The 21,789-nt window shown below is 37.0% G+C and overlaps 2 protein-coding genes across 2 annotated transcripts in view; one reads left to right on the top strand and one right to left on the bottom strand.

Moving 5' to 3' along the window:
• Positions 1-21,789, top strand: part of LOC134752369 (CUB domain-containing protein 2) — a 369,359-nt gene that overhangs the window by 228,373 nt on the left and 119,197 nt on the right. Inside the window, exon 5 of the mRNA XM_063688053.1 lies at positions 5,910-6,136. Coding sequence (XP_063544123.1) covers positions 5,910-6,136 — 227 coding nt within the window. The remainder of the gene's footprint in view (positions 1-5,909; positions 6,137-21,789) is intronic.
• LOC134755449 (uncharacterized) lies at positions 18,056-20,588 on the bottom strand. The gene is made up of 3 exons (XM_063692004.1): positions 20,448-20,588; positions 19,585-19,776; positions 18,056-18,209 (listed from the first exon to the last, which is right to left on the bottom strand). The coding sequence occupies exons 1-3, from the start codon at positions 20,490-20,492 to the stop codon at positions 18,165-18,167; spliced, it is 282 nt and encodes a 93-aa protein (XP_063548074.1). The 5' UTR covers positions 20,493-20,588; the 3' UTR covers positions 18,056-18,164.

The raw sequence follows: 21,789 nt of genomic DNA on the forward strand, positions 1-21,789 counted from the left end.
GTGCGAAGCCGGGGCGGGTCGCTAGGTAATACCATAAAATGTGCCTAATTTGCTCTAAATTTTAAAATAATTTTCAAAATTATTACACTGTGGTAAGCATGTTGATATGATATATATTATATGCCGATTTAATCACTACTATCATGTTGTAAAACCTAAATGGTTGCCATAGTTTTCATATATGAAAACTGTTAGAGCACAATTACCCAATGGGGAGCAAAGTAGGCACATGTTACGGTCCGACGTACGACTCAAATTTAAGCTACACCAGCTAACTTTTGTACGTACATAAATGCCTTTTACTGGTAAGAAACTTAATTCAATATAGCCAATTCCCTCCCCGTGCCCTTGAAGAAAACTCTGCTCTACCTCAAACGTAGGAAACTTGTCACCTGTCCGATTGAGTTGCGTAAGGACGCTCCTTAAAAATGGCCTGTCACCTCCATTTCCCACCCACAGTGATTGGATAAAACGTGAACGTGTGGTACATTTAGTTTTTTCTATTATAAAACATATACGTTTATTAGGAATTTGAAAGGTAACCACAACCCCTAGTGTAAATTTCGTTCGATAGCGTGACGAGCGTTCGCGTTTGCGTTATGTCTATTTTTGTATGGGATTTTAAACAGCGCGCCAAGCGGGACGTTTTGGAAACTCAAAATCCCTCATAAAATGACACTTAACGCAAACGCGTGCGTCACTATTGAATGAAATTTACACTAGGGGGACTCGCTGGTGTTCTCAGGTAAATGTGAGCACTTTGTCGGCGGACAATAAAATTGCATATTTCAACACCAACCAACAAACTGGCAGGTAGGTACCTCGAGGGTACTTTGAGTCTGTGAAAGACATTAATATGGATTTTTATGACTCAAAATTTCACTTGTAAGTTTCAGAACCCGAAAGAAAATAGCAACTCTATTACTCGCATTAAGCCCCCGCCGTCCGTCAATTTAACTGTCTTGTCGTACTCAACGTTTTGGTCGTTTAACGACAAAATGATAAAGATAAAATTAAATGTTAAAAGCCCTCCCATACAACATGATGTTGTTTCCTTATTTTTACGGTTGAAGTTCACAAAAATATAATGTTATATTGCCACTACAACCACAGTATAAGTGGTTCTTCTAGAAACTTCCTACAAAACCGAAGTTAGACAACCTTTGGGTACGGAAACCTAAAAACGTTAAACCCGCGTGATCGCTAAATCTCCCATCGCAAATTTCGCGCGGCGCGCCATATCTTCTGTTCCTTTCTAATTTCCTGGCTTTAAACCATCTTCTTAATCTTTTACTGAATCTTTTGCTTTTCTATTTAATTGCGTATGAAAGTGAACAAGCAAAAGGCGAAATTATTTTATTAAACATCATGTGCCTTTACTACGTATTTCCGCATAATTACGAAACAAACAAGCTGTGTAATTATTAAAATTACCTAAAACCGGCCAAGTGCGAGTCGGACCCGTGTTCTAAGGGTTCCGTACATTACACAATTTTTAACAATGTATTTGTTTATGTGAAACGGGTTGGATCAAAAACTAAGTAATTAAGCCCAACTCACGCTTGACTGCACATTTGTAAAGAGTATTTTATCTATAGGTAAAGAACTATTTTGTGTTTTTTTTTAGACCCAGTAGTTTCGGAGATAAAGCGGGGGAAATGGTAATTATTTGGCTATTTTCTTAAATAACTTCTAAACTATTTATTTTTAAATTACAAATAAAAAAATATTTGAAATTCTTACAATGAGCTCTTTCATTTGATATGTAACACGTTATAGTTTGAATTTTTTTTTTCTCATTTACCCCCAAAAGTGGCCTCCATGTTAAAAATTTGTTTACGTTACATGTCTGTCTTTGAGTCAAATTCACATACTTACATATGTGTACCAACTTTCAACTTAATTGGTCCAGTAGTTTCGGAGAAAATAGCCTGTGACAGACGGACAGACAGACAGACAGACGCACGAGTGATCCTATAAGGGTGTCGTTTTTTTCCTTTTCAGGTACGGAACCCTAAAAATTATTTGTATATATCATAATATGACTTATCAGCGCATAAAATGCTAGCATGAGGGACAGTTACACATTTGTCACAAACATGTTGTGAAGTCTCCATTATTTTTCAATCTATATCCAGACATCTAGGGATGATATTTATCGTGTTATAACAAAGGTTGTTTCGTTGAAAATTATAGTGTCATAAAACATCGTTCGAAACATTATTTCGTAAAATTGAGACAGTAAAACATCTCAGCGCGCTAGCCGCCTTTCAATAAACCATCCTAAAGTGACACTTAAGGTGACAGTCCATTTCTGACCGCAGCTGCGCGACTGCACCGACACTACTGCAGCGGCCTGAACGCGTCGGTGTTATTGTCAATTTCCATAGTAAAATGAATGACGATATCGACTGCACTTAATATGGTGATTTTAACGTTTTCCCGACCGCAGCTGCACTACTGCTCCGACACGTCGGTGTTATTGTCAATTTCCATAGTAAAATGAATGACAAGACCGACCGCACGTAGCATGGCCATTTTTGCGTATTTGGTGTATTATTGCAACTGCGGCTGCAGACCGCACGTCAAATCTGTCACCTGCACTGAAATGTCTTTGGTCACAGATATTAGTAGTTCTAAGCAAAGAGGATATAACCACTACGTTCTAAGGAGCTTATTACACCCACGGACAAAGAATCCCGATGGTACAGTCGCCATATATCGCAGATATATCGGGGCGGCCAAGGAGGTCACATATATCTAAACACGCCTTTATTGTCAAGGCGCTAGAGTGCATGTTCAGATATTTTTAGCACCTCGGTCGCTCCGATATATCCGATGGCGACTGTACCTACTGTAAACTTTTTTGCTAATCTATATTGAGCCCTAGGAGGATATAACAAAACGGAGTAGCCATTGGCATTCCCCTCTGTCGAAAATAGTCGGCCAATGGTCATACACAATGTATGGACTGACGTTTATCTGACATGGCTATTTTGACGTTACGTATACATTTGACGTTCCCCTCCCCCGCAAAAATTGGCAGACGTTTATGTACCGCAAATTACAGACGTGGCGGCTCCGTTTGGTAATATCCTCCTAGATTGAGCCATGTCACAGAGCCAGTCAGGAAACTATAATGATAGGTCCGAAAAGAGAGCGTCAAATTCGGAAGTTAACTATAGTCTGGCAAACACTTCGAGCAACACCGGCTTCCGACACGTCGGAAGGGAGGAGCCCAAGCGATATCTTACCGTACAAATCGTTCTGCCATTTTTTACGGAGGAAAACGTGCACACAGTCTCACTCACTACTTACAAAATCCAATCTCTAATGATGACACAAATACATAGAAAATGACACACGTCAAAGACAAGTCTTGCACACCTCGATCTCTTTATAATAAAGAGCGCATTACACAATTATTGTGTGCAACACGAGGTGTGTGTTGTACGTACCGCGCTAGTTGTATGCATGCACAATTGATCTTGTACCTCGACAGAGGGGAAATAGTGCGAATGCCGACTCCCTTCCGTGTTGCTCGAAGGGCAAACCAAATCTGTCAGTAAATAAGAACAACCAAAAATCTACTCATCCATTTCCTTTGGGTGCTATAGTATACTAGCCCAAGACAAAGATAGTATATGATTCTCTCTGTCTGTTTCAATTGAGACAGTCCCTATATTTTCCTATGTGATTTTTTTAACATTTCATGATAAATTCATTATATAAACTGTTCTTATATTTTTTCGTAGTTTTGAGCGATAGAGAGGCAAATAGAATACCGAATATTCGGCAAAGTGGCCGAATAGGCCGAATACCGAATAGTTGCGAATATTCCTGGCAACTCTAGTCGTAATATCATAGTATAGTTGGTCATCTAATGTTTGAAATGAGACAGTCCTTTGACAAACTATAATTATATAATGTCGTTTATGGTGACACTTTCTCATTTTGTCATTGCAAAGCCATTCCTGAGCTAAATAAAAGAAGCAATCATTAATTTTTATTACAAGGGCAAAGATGTTGTTTAATATCTCATGGTATTGATACCCAAACGTACGAAAGGATACAAAATTGAACTACGAGAGAAGCGAATGCTTTAAAATTTAGAATATTGACAGTTGCGGGGATCTCAAGGCATGAGGGTTAAACAAACTTTGTTACAGTGCAACACGTAATTTTTCATTACACCAACACGAGGAAACCATTTATTATTCAAATTAATTTATTAAAAGTTCTTTCTATCGGCCAAGGTGAGGGAAATAGCTTAAGGATTTCTTGTCTCGCCCGTCAAGTTTTATATGGATGGTGCGGTCATATCATGAAGAGTGGGACACCTGCAACACGAGAGGAATTATAAGATTTAAATTTGTGTTTCAGTTTGAAATACGAAACTGGACAATATGAAGTGTAAATTGCGCAATTACTTATAGCTCTTACAAATTATTTTATTCATCATACTTCATTGTTAGGTACCTAAAGAAAGTAAAATTGGCTTAATATGAATACTTAGAAAGATAAATCTGTAATACTTTGCTAATACGGAACGACTGTCTGCCCACCATTGGATAATTTATTGTTACGTGTCGCATCGCCATCTCCGGAACCCACGAATCACTGCAGAAATCAATGAAAGACCTGATAAAGAGCCTACCTGGCATGGTTTTGAGGGGACGTTTATCACAGACTTCTAAATCCAGCCGCACGTTTCTGACGGCCGAGTAGGTACCTATACTTGATGCAGGTGGATTAAGTAGTATATATCACGAACTACATGAGTCCCGTTTGCGTCGGCTTGCTGTGTGCGGTGGTCACGCATTCAGGCAAGAGGATGGGGAAGAAAATTTCACAATGTGATCTTACCTTAATGTTAAGAATAATATTTTTCTTCTGCATTAATTTCATTTGAGGAATTTGGTTCTATTTCGTCAATTATTAAGTCTCATTCAATGTTGAATTGCTTTTCATTTAATCGGCAATATTCCCTGAATAAACGATCACCATTAAATATCAGATTTTATATTAATATTGCGTAGCTGCCTTCGTCGGACTCTGACTATTGTACTATTGTAGAAAGGCAAACTGGTCTTCTTTTTCATGTAACATGTAGCATTATCGTCACTCGCTTCTTCTCGTAAAAAATACAAAACTAAAATAAGTATTTTATTTGTACGTCTGACATTATATGACTTGACATTGACAAGCCATCAACTAACGCTGTCGCGACTGCACGCCGCAACAGCAGCAGTCGTGCTGCTACAGTAGTGCTGGACCGCGTAACGTCGCAACTGCAGTGCAGCGGCAGTCACAAATGAACAGTCACCTTAATGCCACGTCGTTTTAATGCTCGCCGCGGCGTTTTAAAACCCTTTACAATAAGAAAATTCTTAATTTATCTCTATCACCTTTTTAAACCAAGCCACTGAAAGCATAAAATAAAACTATGACATCATTTTAGCTAGGAATAAAGATCCCTATTGTTCCCTGTAATATTAAAAAATAAAAATACCAAAAATATTTACGCATTTAGATTATGTATGACTAAGCTAATATTTAATCAGTCCTCAAAAGTATGATTCCACAATGAAACGAGTACTTATTCTAATTACCATCATAATATAATAAAATCAATTCCGTTGATAAGATTTTAACTAGTGACTGTTAACTGGACTTTTATTCGTTAAAACAACGAATAAAAGAAGACAACAAATATCATTATTATTTTATTAATTCGGCTTAGAATGTTTGAAAATGTAACAATAAATATCAACTGAATCAGTCATGATCCTTCTTGGACTTTTCCAATTTCGTAAATAGTATTACCTAAAGGTTATTGTGACAGGTTACAAAGTGAACTAAAGAAAACGATGGCTTATATTGAAACGTATGTTACTTTGTTGTTTCAGTTGCGTCCGAGGCGACTACCTGAAAGTATACTGGGAAGTGCAAGGTCCAGGGCCGCCCGGCGGCGTGAGCGAGCGCTCGGCGTGGGCGCGCGCGCTGTGCGGCGGTAGGGCTGACGCACCACCGGCGCTCTACTCCCCCGGGCCTGCCCTCGTGCTCGAATTCCACACCGGCCCTAGACAAAACAACGCTACAGGGTTTATTGGGACATACAGCTTTATTGATAAGCGTAAGTACTTTGATTTTGTATAATTCAGACATTTTACTGGCGGGATTGTGTTAATCATCATATAGGCTACTTATGGAATACAAAAGCATAAATTGGAGGAACTAAGAAAAGCAAATCTTACAGGAAAGGAGACGATCACATTTGTTGTAAGTAAACGGGTCAAATGCGGCGTGAATTAAGCTGATATTATTAGATATTTACATGATAAGTGGACAGTGTTAGGTATACGGTAACCACCGCATTATTCATCACGTCGAAAATAACGCAAATGAGTACTGCAGTGCTGTTTCAATTGGGATATTTCCTTTAGGAGCGGTGCAACCGACTATTTGGTATTCATTCAGGTGTACTGAATTCATTACATTGTTTCGTCCATGTACCCTAAATATGTTTGTAATAGCTGGAAAAATAACAATAGTAACTATAGGTAACCTATTTATTTATGTAGATATTGAGGTGTGGAAATATTTTTCAATTAAATAATGTACATGAAATAGATAAGAAATAGAAAAAAAAATCTTTGCATATCTTTTTCTGCACAGTTTAACCAGTGCCTATAATTATATTAGTTGATACATTTCAACAAAGATAAAAATTATCAGAGAAAACTAGTGATTTTAAACAAACATTTTTCTATGAGGTGATTTCGAAGGGGAAAATAGTAGTGACATAATAAAGAGCCACGTAGCAAATGTATGTAGTGGCCCAAGTAAAGTACGAGATTCACAAAGCAAATGTATTCTACTAATTACTGTCAGTATTATATTAATTACATCTTTCAGAAAAAGAAAGTCCGACAACTCCTCCGATACAAAGATGTTCAGAAACGAAACATGAAAAGATGCAACATCGAGCCCTCTCAGTGGGAAGGTTTGGCAGCACAGCGTCCTGAATGGCGCAGGCTGGTGCAGGACAAAGTCCGCGATTTCGAGGAGCAACGCATAGTTGACCTCGACGCTAAAGGCGACGAGCGGAAAGCACGCCAGCCTGCTTCCATTCATTACCACTATGTGGCTGGTGTCCTCACGTGCTCTCAATGTGCACGGGGTTTCGCCTCGAAGATCGGCTACGTCAGTAATATTCTGGCGCACGAGCGCCGTGCTAACTGTAACAGTTAGCTCGTAGTTACTAGGAGTCGAAGTGGTCGCCATGGTCGAAATCTGCCGGAAGGATCATCATCATCATCAATTACAACTTTAAATACTTTTTCTTTCGGTCAGACGAAATAATAGGGTTGTTGACACATGTTGAATTTTATAACTAAATCTAGTTAAATAGATAGAAAATAAGCAATTTATAACAATAAATAATATAAGGAATAATAAAGAATTACATTTTATTTTATTTTTTAACTTCCGATTTCGGAAAAAAATAATGGTACTGGTACAATTCGATTCCTTGCATTTTATTAAAAATATATTGTACAGCAATATTTCACATAAATCCAATATTTCACCGACAGAATCGCAATTTCCTTGTTTTCCATACATCGAAACAACTTCTAAGCAATAGCTATATGTACATACTAACACAAGCCATAGCTTGTGTTAGTATGTACATATAGCTATTATTTTTTTATTTTGAGTAACTTTTACAGACTGTAAAAGTCTGTAAAAGTTACTCAAAATAAAAATGATTTATTATTTATTTATTAATAGCGACGTTACATGGTGACGTCACGATGTATTGCCATTTTGTTAGAAGCGTTTCGTCAGTAAAGTGCGGATGTCAGACTGACCATCATTTGTGACTTTTGTATTGATTTAAGACAATGGGTCCCATACAGACATTTGATCCTCATAACAAACCTGATCAACTGATGCCATTAATAAAAAAGTGTCAAATACCCTATTAAAGAAGTAGGTATTTATTGAAAATCCCATAACGAAGTCGAGAAGAAGTTGGTCTACGAAGTATTATTAACAGAGCCCAGACTAATCATCGCAAAACAAATACGGAAATAGAACAAGATACAATTGAGTCGTCATATTTTCTCAATTAACATTTGACCTATTTAAATTGCATTTCTACATAATTTCTGCCATAACTTTGTCATAGTGACGTTCCTGACTTTTATGACAACTAAAATTAATAAGTAAAACATTTTCCGTTAATTATAAATATTTTAAGTATGGTGGAATTAGTATATATGTTCAACTCAACCTTCAGAATTAAAAAAAAATGTTGATGGAAACCACAAACTTTTAACGAATTTGGGGTTGCGGTTGTAAATATACCTATAATTGAGAATATTTTATATAATATGGCTCCATTACACCCCTTTCCATTTCTGAGTTGCAATTGTTTTGCGATGATTAGTCCGAGCTCTGATTATTAGGCAGAAAAATAAGAAAAGACACTAAAAAATATAAAGAAACTGTAAACAAAACTATTTACCACTCAAAAAATCTTTACGGGCACGAAATGCAGTTACCAAAAACATTCCTGCGATTCAGTCAATGCACTTTAGAAATTTTCATACAAATAGTTTGGTGTGATTGTTCGATTATCATATAGATAGATGGTGGCTCTTGGGAGCGTTACAATCCTCCACCATAAAGAAACAAAGCGTAGTCAATCAGATTTGCATACAGAGACTATTTCGTGACAGGATACGGTAGGTGTGTGTGGGTGGCAACTTTATTGTATGTTATATGCAACAATTTCAGCTTAGGTTTCAAGCCTTCCAAGTAAAGATAAACCTGATCAAAATGTTTTCTGCGGATAAAATCACGTTGAATGAAAATAGTTTCAAAACTTTATTTCAACCTAATCATTTTATCTTCCGTATTATTTCTTGTTTGTCCTGTAACTACATAAATGTAGCAAATAAAGAGCTGACAGTGTACTTTTCTTTCGATTTAACATTTAATTCAATATCCTCACTCGAATAAACACTAACGAGGTTAGGACCTGATAAGACTTTCTTGATTTCGCGATTGAATAGTTTCCTTGCACATGCAATACACCTATTGAGTCAAGATAATATTGCTTCAGATAACATGTATATGTATAGCATACCTACCATTTTTGTTAAATTTGGGAAATTGCTTCAAAGGAGATGCAGTATGTGCGTCCTGGATACGCTACGTTGGATAAACTAGAGCTGGTTAAATTATTATATATTTGATATTGCCCGTACCGCGCGTACCTATTACAATAGACCGGTACTTCCAGTTCACAAAAGGAATTGTAGCAAAATAATTACTAAAGTATCTTGCACATAGAAGTCTATTCGACTTATTAGTGACAGATGTGATGTGACTACTAAATGTTACATATTAGGTACTTAAGAAAGATAAATTTGGTCATGGGTTACCTAGCAAAATCAGTAACCAAGTGGAAGAAGATGGGGGGTCGGTGTGGGGGTTTTAAAAGAATATTTAAATATTTCAGATTTCAGCAATGGCTGGTTACCTTAGTGAAAAGTTCGTTCGTATTTTATTTTGACGCATTCATAATTCGTTCTTAAGAATGCCTATATAGCTGTTAAGAATGCCTATGTCTTATAAAACAGTCTCACGACGCTCACGTATCAACTTTGTCTCGAAATAAGCAATGTCTACATGGGACTTGAGCTTATCTGGCTTAAAATGTAGGTATCTCGCGTTTAATAATTTTTCCCCTTCAAACCGAAAGCACGAAGGTGCATTATTAGTTAAGACGAAAGTGGACGACCGCGCGAAATCACTTTTCCGTACAAACGTAGTCCTTGTTTTCCTCTCTTCTACATTATCGAAAATATTTTTACAGTTTGACGCATAACAACCATAGCTATGCCCCTTCGTTTGTTTTTTTATTATTATAAGGGTTGGGCGCATTTAAAATGTTTTATGGTATTGGTTTTTCGCTCCTAATTCTTATAATAAATAGGTAATTAAAAATTCAAAAACTCGAACATAGGCATAGGGGGTCGATATCCATCAAATTATGAAAAAATATTTTCCATAATGTCCAGAGAGGAAAATGGGGACTACGTTTGAATGGAGAAGCGGTCGTCCCCTTTTCTCTTAACCACAGCACTCAGGAACCGGATTAAAGAAAATACATTTACGTAAGCATAGTCGACGGAAACTTTATACACACAGCATGATAGACTTTATTAATCTCAGCCATGGCCATAGAGAAATAAGTAAACATAGTGTTCACTCCATACATAGATGAAATAAAAACTCATTTATAATAAATAAGTTTTATTTACTTTGCGAAAACTTGTTTGTAAAAAGATTTCGATCTTAAAACATTCATCATCATCATCATCATGTCAGCCGATAGACGTCCACTGCTGGACATAGGCCTCCCCCAAGGCTCGCCACTCCGACCGATCCTGTGCCGCTCGCATCCACCGAATTCCCGCGACCTTCACTAGGTCGTCGCTCCATCTCGTTGGAGGCCTACCGGCAGTTCGTCTTCCGGTACGCGCACGCCACTCCAGAACCTTCCGGCCCCACCGGCCATCAGTTCTGCGAGCAATGTGCCCCGCCCACTGCCACTTAAGGTTTGCAATTCTGCGAGATATGTCGGTGACCCTAGTTCTACTGCGGATATCATAATTTCTGACTCTATCACGCAGAGAAACCCCGAGCATAGCTCTCTCCATTGCCCTTTGCGTGACCTTAAGCCTTCTTATGAGGCCCATCGTTAGCGCCCACGTCTCAGATCCGTATGTCATCACTGGCAACACACACTGGTCAAAGACTTTTGACTTAAGACACTGCGGCAATTTGGACGAAAAGATACTGGGGAGTTTGTCCTAGGTATACATAATCGTCAACAACTTCGAGCGCAGAGCCTCCGATTAATACGGGAGTTGGCACAGCATGGACGTTAGACATGATCTTCGTCTTGTCCATGTTCATTTTCAGACCAACTCGTTCAGATACTCTGCTGAGATCAGCGAGCATCGCACTGAGGTCCTCCATGGTCTCAGCCATGACTACGATATCATCGGCAAACCGAAGGTGAGTGATTTACTCGCCATTTACATTGATGCCTCGTCCTTTCCAGTCCAGAACCTTGAAGGCATCCTCCAATGCAGCGGTGAACAGCTTTGGGGAGATTACATCTCCTTGTCTGACTCCCCGCTGCAATGGAATAGGCTTCGAGCTCTGGCCCTGTAGTCGGACGGACATGGTGGCGTTTTCGTACAAACACTTCAGCACTTCGATATACCGGTAGTCAATTTGGCACCTTTGGAGAGACTGCAGCACAGCCCAAGTCTCGATCGAATCGAAAACACTTAAAACTTATTAATAATAGTTTTCCCATACCTCCCATACAACTTATTATTTATTAAGTTAGGAAACTGTTACATGGAGTTAGCACTCTAAGCTTATGTACCTTTTTCTGTTTGGTCATGGTACATCTGACGAAAGCATTTATTTTCGTGATAAACACACAAACAAAAGCCCTTACCGTATTCCGAACACGGGACCTCCTTCCTGACAGAGTTACTACGGACTGGGTTAGGGGGCCGTTCTATAAATCCTTTAATAGCCTGACGTCACCAGACTATGAGTAAATTACACTTAAAAAACCGGCCAAGTGCGAGTCGGACTCGTGCACCGAGGGGTCCATACTTTTTAGTATTTGTTGTTATAGCGGCAACAGAAATACATCATCTGTGAAAATTTCATCTGTCTAGCTATCACGGTTCATGAGATACAGCCTGGTGACAGACAGACAGACGGACAGACGGACAGCGGAGTCTTAGTAATAGGGTCCCGTTCTTACCCTTTGGGTACGGAACCCTAAAAAACATGCCACGCGTACCAATAGGTATGTAAATAAAGCGTAATTGGCATAGTATGCCGCCCGCCTCGTTAGTTCCCTGTATACGAGTCCACATATTATGTATACTAGTCACCTGGTGCTCCCTCTGCTTTTCGAGTACAGACGAGTCCAACGCTCAAGCAAGCCAGTCAAAGACGGCCACAGACATGCACAGTTGCGGTATTATTATCCTTAATGTATTCTATTAAGATTTTTCAACCACCAAAAAGAGTCTTGAGACGGTACTACCAAAAACTAGTCCTTAGGATTATATTCGCCCAAATCTAAAAAAAAACTGAAATGTTCGCGGTGTTTTGATTTTTGACAAAGTTAATTCGGCGCTCGAGGTCACAAACTTAGATTATTCATTGGGCCAACATCATAAACAAATCTGCAAAAAATCAGAACTACCGGATTTGACGCAAACGAGCCCCGTACGAATCGGTGACAAAATTATAGATGTAGTGCATAATCTTTTACCATCGTATTTTCTCGGAAACGTTCGTATTTCACTCGATTTCAGTACTATTAAAATTGACTCAAATAGCATGACACGTTCGTACGTTTCCGTGAGAATGCGATGGTAAAAAATTATGCACTAAATCTGTACTGTATTATACTCGTATGTATATACTTATAAATAGTTACTAGTTCGATTGAGAGTGTTGGATTAGTTATACTCAGTAAACGATTGGAATACTTACATGCGCATGTAATCCTCGAATAACAAGTACATGTTTTGACCAGATTTTAATAGTAGATAGAAGAAATAATTATGTGGAAGATTTGATACAATACACATCATTGCTAATGGCGTACTGATAACTATTTTATGCAAAACGCATTGGTTGAGCACGCTTTATTGTGACAAAGCGTATTAGTCAAAAATGTTATGACAAATGTGGTACAGTAAACAAAACGATCACCGATAGCCAAATGGTAATAATACCCACGTCTTGCAAACCGGAGGTCGCCGACACAAACCCCGATCCCGTATTAGCCGCAATGCGTACCTTAGGACTTCGTGAAGAAACTGAATAAGGATTTCTCTTTGGAACGGAAAATAAAATGGCATTCACTTGCGTAAAAACTTGTGTTTGCACCAATTTGTATGATTTAATAGCCAAGCAGACCTCTTGCTACTTTAACATTTTGAACGCTATGTCATAAACAAAAACGTCTAGGTCCGGGCGCAAGCGAGCTAATGTAAACCTTACTTGAAAGTGTGAAGGTTACTTTGACAGCGTCCGCCATAACACCTATAGTTGTCCTTGGCACGACTAGTGACGACACCTGGGGTTCTTGGACCAGGAATGCGGTAAGGTGATGAGATTGAATTTGATTCAAATTCGGATTCATTTACTCCAATTCAATTCCATTAATCAACATAAACTATGTTTATTTAAAATACATATACCCAATGATATTATATAACTATTAAATATGTTATACTCATACATAAGGAGCGTATAAAATACTTCCACATTTAGTTCATTACCTACCTAATAATCTACATATAGTCGACTATTTTCGCATACCATTCATCTTTGTCATCTTGACTCTTTCTCTTTCTATGTGAGGGAGCTCGTTAGCACGTGCACATTTCTCGCTTACCTAGACACGACTAAAAGCACCTTGTACAATTTGTACAAGGTAAGCGCTTCAATTTTGGAACGCCTATAACCTATCTGTAGTTATAATATCATTGCATATCATGCACCTCATGCTGTCTTTATTAGAGACGGGCCGAATATGGAGTTTGCCGAATACGCATATTAGGCCGAATGTCCGGTTCAGATCCTATCGAACCGAATATTCGGCCGAATCATTCGGTTCATATGTATCGTTCTAATAAAGCATTTGAAAACGCTTCAATTACATTAGCAGTTAAAGATGAATCGCTTCCTAGGCAATTCCCTATAAACAAACAGATCAAAAGGCTCTCAAACAAATATTCAACACTCCAAATAATCAAAACATCAATAGATTCGACATATGTATTTCATCGTGTGTTTCAATGATAGGTACAAATACAAATGAATTTATTTCATTACTTTCACAGCTGTTCTTAGTTATAAGGGTTAGGTTGGTTTAGTCCATCTTAGGTTAAAGAGCAAGTATTAGGTGTGATTACGGAAAAGTTTAACCTGATGAAAGAGAGTACTTGAAAAGTTCCGCAGGAGCTTACATTTTATACTGTCGCAGCAAGACAAACATAAAAATATTCACATTGACACCGGCACTTTTAATCGAATAATTCGGCCGAATACGAATATTGGAAAACTTGCCAAATATGCTAAATACCGAATTATTACCGAATATTCGGCTCATCTCTCATCTTAATGTCTGTATTGGATTGCGAGCTTTACTAGTATACACACACGTACCTAACATTCATACCTTATCGCGACCTTCGACTTAGGAATATCGTTTAAAGGTCAATATATATGCGAAACATATGTTGGAACTACCAGGAATTACTTTATGTGATTTTCTTGTTTAGTTTGTCATTTGTTATTTATAGATAATAAGAAAATATTTCGAGATTAAATCATCAGTATTTATTTTAAACGTTAGTAGTATAAATAAAATAAAAGTAATCCATGGTGTTTACAGAAATAAAAGTTGATAGGTATAGTTGTTGTTTAACCCCTCGTGCTAATATTGCGAAATACTCTAAAATTTAATCACGAGCGTAGCGTAGTAGTTTTAAAAGAGGAATCTTGAATGTTGCGAGGGTTTCAAGGTACGAGGTTAAACAAACTTTTACACCGAGTGGAACAACATTTTTCACTACACCAACGTGATGAAAATACTGTAAAACGTCACAAATTAATTCCACTTGCCAAAATGAGGAAACAACTCAAAATTTGCATCGAATTGCTTTGCTACTGTTGTGGACAAAATGGAACTTTCTTATCACTTTTATAAAAAGAAAGAGAGCCTTTATGAGCTGGTCTGGTTAAAAATACTTATCACCACACCAGCTGGTAAAGTTTCTCTTTATACTTCAAAAACTGACGAAGAGAGTAATTCAATAATATCGTCAGCTAATAGTGACGTTCAGCCAAAAACCTGTTTGGTTTATATGTTCCAACTGAACAACGCCCCCGGTGCCTTATTGTATTTACCTAACCATATTTTCGATAAAAAATACTTCTTACTTGGGCTCTCTAGAAATATATCGAGATGTAGTTGATAGACATGCAAAAGACGGGTGCTGCCCGTCTTTAGTCTGCAATAAAAGCGTGTATTAAAGATAAAATATGTAACTTGGTGTTGGTTGATTTTACTTGCAAAGTTTTATAGTAGGTGCTGCAATTAAGAACCAACCGTTGTTCATTAATTTAAGCAGCCGTGTAAGAAAAAGAATCCTAATTATTTATTGTGGCGTATTTTCTTTTGTGTTCATTCTTACAATTTACTTTTACAGCTTTAAGAATTACCGCCCGATTCGAACTTTAAGTCCAGATACGATATGGATTAGATGTCAGTGTCAAAAGTGAGGTTTTTGTTTAAAGAAACGTCACTTTTGACACAGACATATCTAATTCATATCATATCTAGACGTAATATTTGACGTATCTTAGACTTCGAATCGGGCCTTTAGTCTTTGTAGCGCGCAGTTAAAAATATTTAATGTCAATATGAATTAAGAATTCGCACTTTTATCTTTCCACTAGATGTTGTCCGCGACTTCGTGCGCGTGGATTTTTATATGAGTTGTTACAATATGAATGAACATTGAACATTGTGCAGCAAAAGATAGCAGTAGAGCGAATAATGTTTGAAGTCCCTCATTAAAAAAATGTTCTCGATATAAACCCTGTCAACCCTCTTAGACGAAGGATTAGAAAGAAAGAAAGAAAGAAAGACATTTATTCCATAAAGCACACATACACAGGACAATACAATGAAAGAAAAAAGATGTTTAAAAAAGGGAATATAAAAATAATAGCAAAAACAAAAACAGAAAAAAAACAAAACAAAAAATTAAAATTATTACCCAAAACGCTGAAATTATTTTTCTTGTATTCCAATACAATGTTTTTTTAAGCAGTTTAAAGCATCCGTAAGAAATCGCTCTTTAGCTCTAAGACCGCCTGTTGTCTATCATAGTTAAAGATTAAGTATAGTTTTTTATTGTATCTCGTTTGAAAAAAAATTCTCAACTCCATTTTAACTCTGTGAAAGGATGTATTTTCAGACGCTGAAATCACTTTTCTTGTTTTCCAACTATTATTCATTTGCTAAGAAGTTTTTCATAAGTTGCCATTATGATTTGCTAAGAAGTTACAATACAAAAATATCACCCCTTTTTTAACCCCTTAACAATTTTTTTTATTTCTCATGCTCTGAAAGACGGTCATTGTTGTTTTGAAAGGTGTGCAGAAAATGATACGTGTCTGCACTAGAGCATTTTACGTTCGAAGTACGATTTTTTTAATTTATTTACGATAAGCAATTAAATTTTGAGTTTCAATGGATTTGTTATACAATTTCCATTCTGATATTTGACTCCCCATCCCATAAATAACGAAACTTTTGCCTACATTGTTAATTGAAAGTAATAGAGAAATACTGTAAAAATGTATACTCGACATGTTTTTAAAACAATGTATGCATTTTACTTTCCTCGTATTCGAAATGAAAAGTAGAGTGTTTAACTCGGGTAAAAGGCATCATTTCAGCCTCGGACTATTGGCGCACTCACTGCTTCCGAGCGCGAAAATACCTCGGCAGAAATGAGTGTCTTTCATCCCTTGGTTAACAATCTACTATTTTCAATATTGTGTCTTTCTACGAAGTTTTAAGTAGGTAATGCCTCTCTCAAATAAATATTCGTATTACCTGATACAAACTTTCAGCCCCTTTTTAAACTCCTTTGGGGATAAATTTTCAAATACGCTAATACCCGTTTTCTTGTTTTTTAATGTTGTGTTTATTTACGAAGTTTCAAGTTTCTCTCGTTCCCGACAACAACTTTTAACCCCTTTTAACCTCCTTAGGAGTTGAATTTTCTTTATTAACAATAAAAGTACTTTTCTTGCATTCTAATATCATGACCTTTACGAAGCTTCAAGCTTCTAACTCAAAAATGTTTGAAATTACTTTCCTTGTATTCCAATATTATGTCTTTCTAAGAAGCTCCAGAGTATTTGTACCTGATACAAACTTTCAACCCCTTTTTAACCCCCTTAGGGCATGAATATTCAAAAATGCTTATCGAATTCTGTAAGTAAATATAGATTTCGCAAACTTTCGTTAAAACGGACAAAAGATAGAGCTTTAAACTTCTACGCCTTCGAATGCTTAGAGACGCTCTGAGACGCTCAAATAGGATCAGGTCAGGCTTTGCGACTTATCGGCCAGCTTCCGTCATGCATATTAAAGCTACCTGCAGTCCACAAGGCGACGACAAGAGGGAATATTCTATTAAGCAAGCAACTTGGAAGCCTTCAATCTGACGTATGTTTAGGACATTACGTTTTTAATAACATCATTTCCGAACCAGCAAGTTACTATAATTAATCAATTACATTGCATTGATTATATCTAAAAATAAAGTTAACTAATCTACCTACAAGATAAGAGCATAATTATAATTATGTACAGTTTATAATAATTTAATAATCTTGGAATTCTTGGATAATAACTTTAATTGAGACTTTAAGATTCGTTGTTCAAGTATTTTGTTGTTTTTAGCACAATACAGTAAATGTGTCTCTACAGTCCAATTACTTATGGTATTACCGGCTCGGTGCTATATCCTTTCTGTACTTTGAAAAATTCAGTAGGTATATAGTGAATCCTTAAACAATAAATAGGTGAGTAGTCAAATAGGAAAACTTACAGGCCAATTCGAACGTGCACCTGACTTGAAACCGATATTTGAATGATATTGGAATCATATCAGTTAGCTGTCATTCTGACTGACTTTTCCGTACATGTATTAGTGCGAGCAAGACGCCCGCGCGAATGACTGATATATATGACTCCAATACCTATCATTCAAATATCGGTTTGATATCATGTCCACGTTCGAATTGGCCTGTTAAATTAACAATAAACTCTAGTCTTTAGTTTTACTGTTTGCAATATTTTAATAGACCATGAGAATTTCTTGAAACAAAATAACACGCAATACTAGTTAAAAAATGTTTATTGTTTATTATTACATTTATTACTCTGGAGGTATATTTTTTGTCTAGGATTGTTTGCTTGGTGTGTATTAAATACTCCTCTTGCACCACCCTTACTCTTTTTTCGTAGCTTCAGACTTCGCCTTTACTTCTTCAAGCTGCAAATGAAATGAAATTGTGTGTGAAAAAAACATTTTAGTTAATAATTACATTTCGTGAACATTAATATAAAACCGTTCTTTATAAATAATAAAGTATTTCGAATTAAGCAATAATAAATTTGAGCATTTTTTTAAATCATACCAAACATTTGTTCACTACGAATCGAGCAGTTAACACGTTCACTGCTAGACAATAAGCATTACTCAAAAACCATGCAATATCTATAGTATAGGCTCCAAGGCGGGTTGACGAGACTATATAAACGTGACATTCGGGTGTTAACTGCAGCTGCATTACTGTTGTTGCGGCGTCGTTGTTGTCGTCTCTGTATCTGTCAATTTCCTTAATAAAATTAGTGACATTCGCCGCTGCGTTACTGGCGCGATTATGACGATCGTGACTGAATGTCACTCATTTTGTCAAGGAAATTTCACCTGTCACCTTAACGAGCAACACAGTAGTGTCGTAGTGTACGCCAGGGCTGTGCCAAATGTCACAATCAAACATGCTGTTACTTTTATTTTGATAGTTCTTAGTGTCGCCACTGCGTGACGCATTTGCAAATTCTTACATTAAAATTGCCTTAATAATAACGTAATAATGTGTAAAATTTTGAAATCGAGCTTTTAGAAGTGGCTATAAATAGTTTTCGAATTACCATTTAGGTTCTAAAATATACATACCTACATAATACCGAATAGATTTCATAATTTTCGACATACCTATATAAATAATATCATAATTAAAACTCATTTGTTGGTGACAACCCTGCGAGCAATGTGCGCCCGCGTTTTTTGGCGAGCCTGTTGATCTATACCTATACAATAACCTGCCGAAAACTAACTAACTAGGATTCAAACATAATGTTCCTAATTAAACTAACACGATTTTCACTCATAACTTTAAAAGTAACAAGGGACTTAAACGCGAGTAAACGCGTATAAACGTAAGTTTGTACGCGATTAAGCCCCGTGTTACTTTTAAATTTATAATGTTCCTAATTATAATTCTATCAGACACTTGAAATTGTAACAGATTCATTTTCTTAACAGTTACAAATGGATTCGCCAGCTAAAGTATGCATATAAATGTATTATTATTATTACGAGCCCACTGTGTCCCACTGCTGGGCAAAGGCCTCCCCCCTCATATAAATATAAATGCATATAAATGTAGAATCATTTTATTAGTAGATTCATTATACTCGTAAAGCTTTCATTAAAAACCATTTCCGTGTATTTAATGGACTTCGCCATACAGATCATAGCGATTTATTTATAGTACTTATGATGAAATTCCTCTCATCCACAAAAAAAAACAAAGTTTTATAAGTGGGAATAGGTATTTTGAAATTGTTGTTTGTGTACGTACCGCCTTGCCGATACTGTTCACGGCATCATTGAGACCTTTTTTAATCTCTTCAGGGTCAAAGGTCTCCTTCAGCTTGTCACCGACTTGCTTGCTCAAGGCTCCCAACTGCTTCTGAATATCCTCTAAGTAGTTGGTGTTGGCTTCTGCGGCTGCGGCAGCGGCTGGGGCGTCGCGTTTCACAAAGGCGTGAACCTATTATATAATACATATTTTATGAACAATTGCAGAACAGTTATAAGAACTTGAGACTTTGGATAAGTCTAATTTCCTCACATCGTTTTCTTTCACCGAAAAGCAACTTGGAAAAAATATACAAATAATAGTTTGTATACAAGTTACAATATACTCATTGGTACAAGCCGAGGGCCGAACCGACAGCCTCCGGTTTAAAAAGTCTTATACTTTACCTCTAGGCCACCAATGTTTGAATACTTATTAAAAAAACAGTACCGTTTTTATATTGATATTGTATGTACTTATTTAAGTGGCCTTTTAAACTACTGCTGACCTTATGGTATCATCAACATAATGTACGCAATAAAGAAAGGAAAACTTTTATTTTAACTTTAATACAATTATTATCATTCCCAAAGACAGAGTTCAATTTTATGTAAAGTGTGTAAATAAAAAAACTGAAGAAAATATGTAAATATTTAAAAAAGTATAGAGATATAAATATTTGTATCTATTCAAAATACTTCTTACTTTAAATCACTGTTACGTCGTATTTTTTCTGTAGGGCACATCACAATATAATTTACCATATTAGATCAGATTTAATTAAAAAAACACCTATGGTTATATAAAACAAAAAGAACATTACATATATTTATTTTTGTTTTAATATCCCACGTACAACTTACGCTTAAGAGGCAGACGGCCAACACAATAATCAAGGACTTCTGCATTATGATTGATGATTTGGATGCTTGACTTTACCAAACGATGGCCAAAAAGATACTGCTCACAGTGAATATACATGCACGGTTATTGTATGATCACCCTTCAGTGATTATCAATGACATTCACTAAGATTAACGATGTAGAGGGTGTACTCTTCATAAAGCTTAATAAGAAAATGACTATTAATAAATACCGCTAATATGTCTTTGATTAAATTGAATGCACGGCGGTCGCAGTCAGAATCTAGGGGTGCACACTCGGAGCGTGAGCTTGCTTGCGCTTCAGGTCAGCGTCCTTTATTATTAAGAGAATAGTGTTCACACATAGTGCCACTGAATGTGAGCCAAAAGTGAACCGTACCCTTAGGCAGTTGTCTACGCTGCGGCGATCAGGGAGTAACGAGTTGGCGACTGGCGATATGAGAGCGCTTATACGCGACGCCGACAAGCAAACGCTCGCTGTACTCTGACCACTCGCTCTATCGTGACAAGCGTGACTAACTGATGGAGCTACTGACAAGCGTGACTAACTGATGGAGCTACTGAGAACTAATAAAGGGTTACTGGGTTTTAAATTACCAAATTGCTTCTCGTTTTGCGATTTTACATTTTTGTATAAAACACGTCATAATACAAACATATATCCTGAAAAGATCCTAAGCCGCCGTAACCACATACAATACGAGGTGAGCACGAAAAATACATTAAGTAAATGTACGAAACTATAAGACGTTAGATAATATTGTGGGAGCGATTTTATGAGTATTTTGCTAACAGAACTTCCGTGAGACTGGATTGGACACTGATTCGTCTCACTACATCTATTTCGATAAGGCACTCGTCAACCATGCTAGCGAAGCAAAAATCGTAATTCAGGGAAAAGTACAGGAGGCTATTGAAATTAGTCGTCAGACAAACGAAATAAAACCATGAAAATGGATTATATCGCGTATATTGAATTTATAATACATCCCGACGTTTCGAACCCTTTACAGCGTTCGTGGTCAACGGGATAGTTTTATTTCATGAGTAACTATCGCGGTAACCGAAGACAATATTATGTCAGACAAACTTTAAGCTTGATTGTGGTCGGTCAGTGGCTCCTGGCTGGAAATTTGTGTTACGTCGGTAGACAGTGTGGACGAAACTTTAAGTAATGACATAGTGAATATTGTGTTTGACAATAATGCTGAAAACGAGGGTAGTTTTTCGCTTCCCCTGCCACCGCCGATTCCCGCGTCGAGCAATCTGTCGCGGAGATCTGCAGTTCGCAGTCTGCATCAGTCCGCCAACGCGTGTTCCT

Source organism: Cydia strobilella, chromosome 2 (genome assembly GCF_947568885.1).
Source record: "Cydia strobilella chromosome 2, ilCydStro3.1, whole genome shotgun sequence".
In the NCBI taxonomy this organism is placed as follows: Eukaryota; Metazoa; Arthropoda; class Insecta; order Lepidoptera; family Tortricidae; genus Cydia; species Cydia strobilella.

What these genes read in the sequence shown, in the direction of transcription:
- LOC134755449 (XM_063692004.1), bottom strand. Translation starts at nt 20,492, where the DNA reads ATGCAGAAGTCCTTGATTATTGTGTTGGCCGTCTGCCTCTTAAGC. An exon ending in TGGCCGTCTGCCTCTTAAGC is followed by an intron (nt 19,777 to 20,447) that starts GTAAGTTGTACG and finishes ATTATATAATAG; the next exon opens with GTTCACGCCTTTGTGAAACG. An exon ending in TGAACAGTATCGGCAAGGCG is followed by an intron (nt 18,210 to 19,584) that starts GTACGTACACAA and finishes TTTCATTTGCAG; the next exon opens with CTTGAAGAAGTAAAGGCGAA.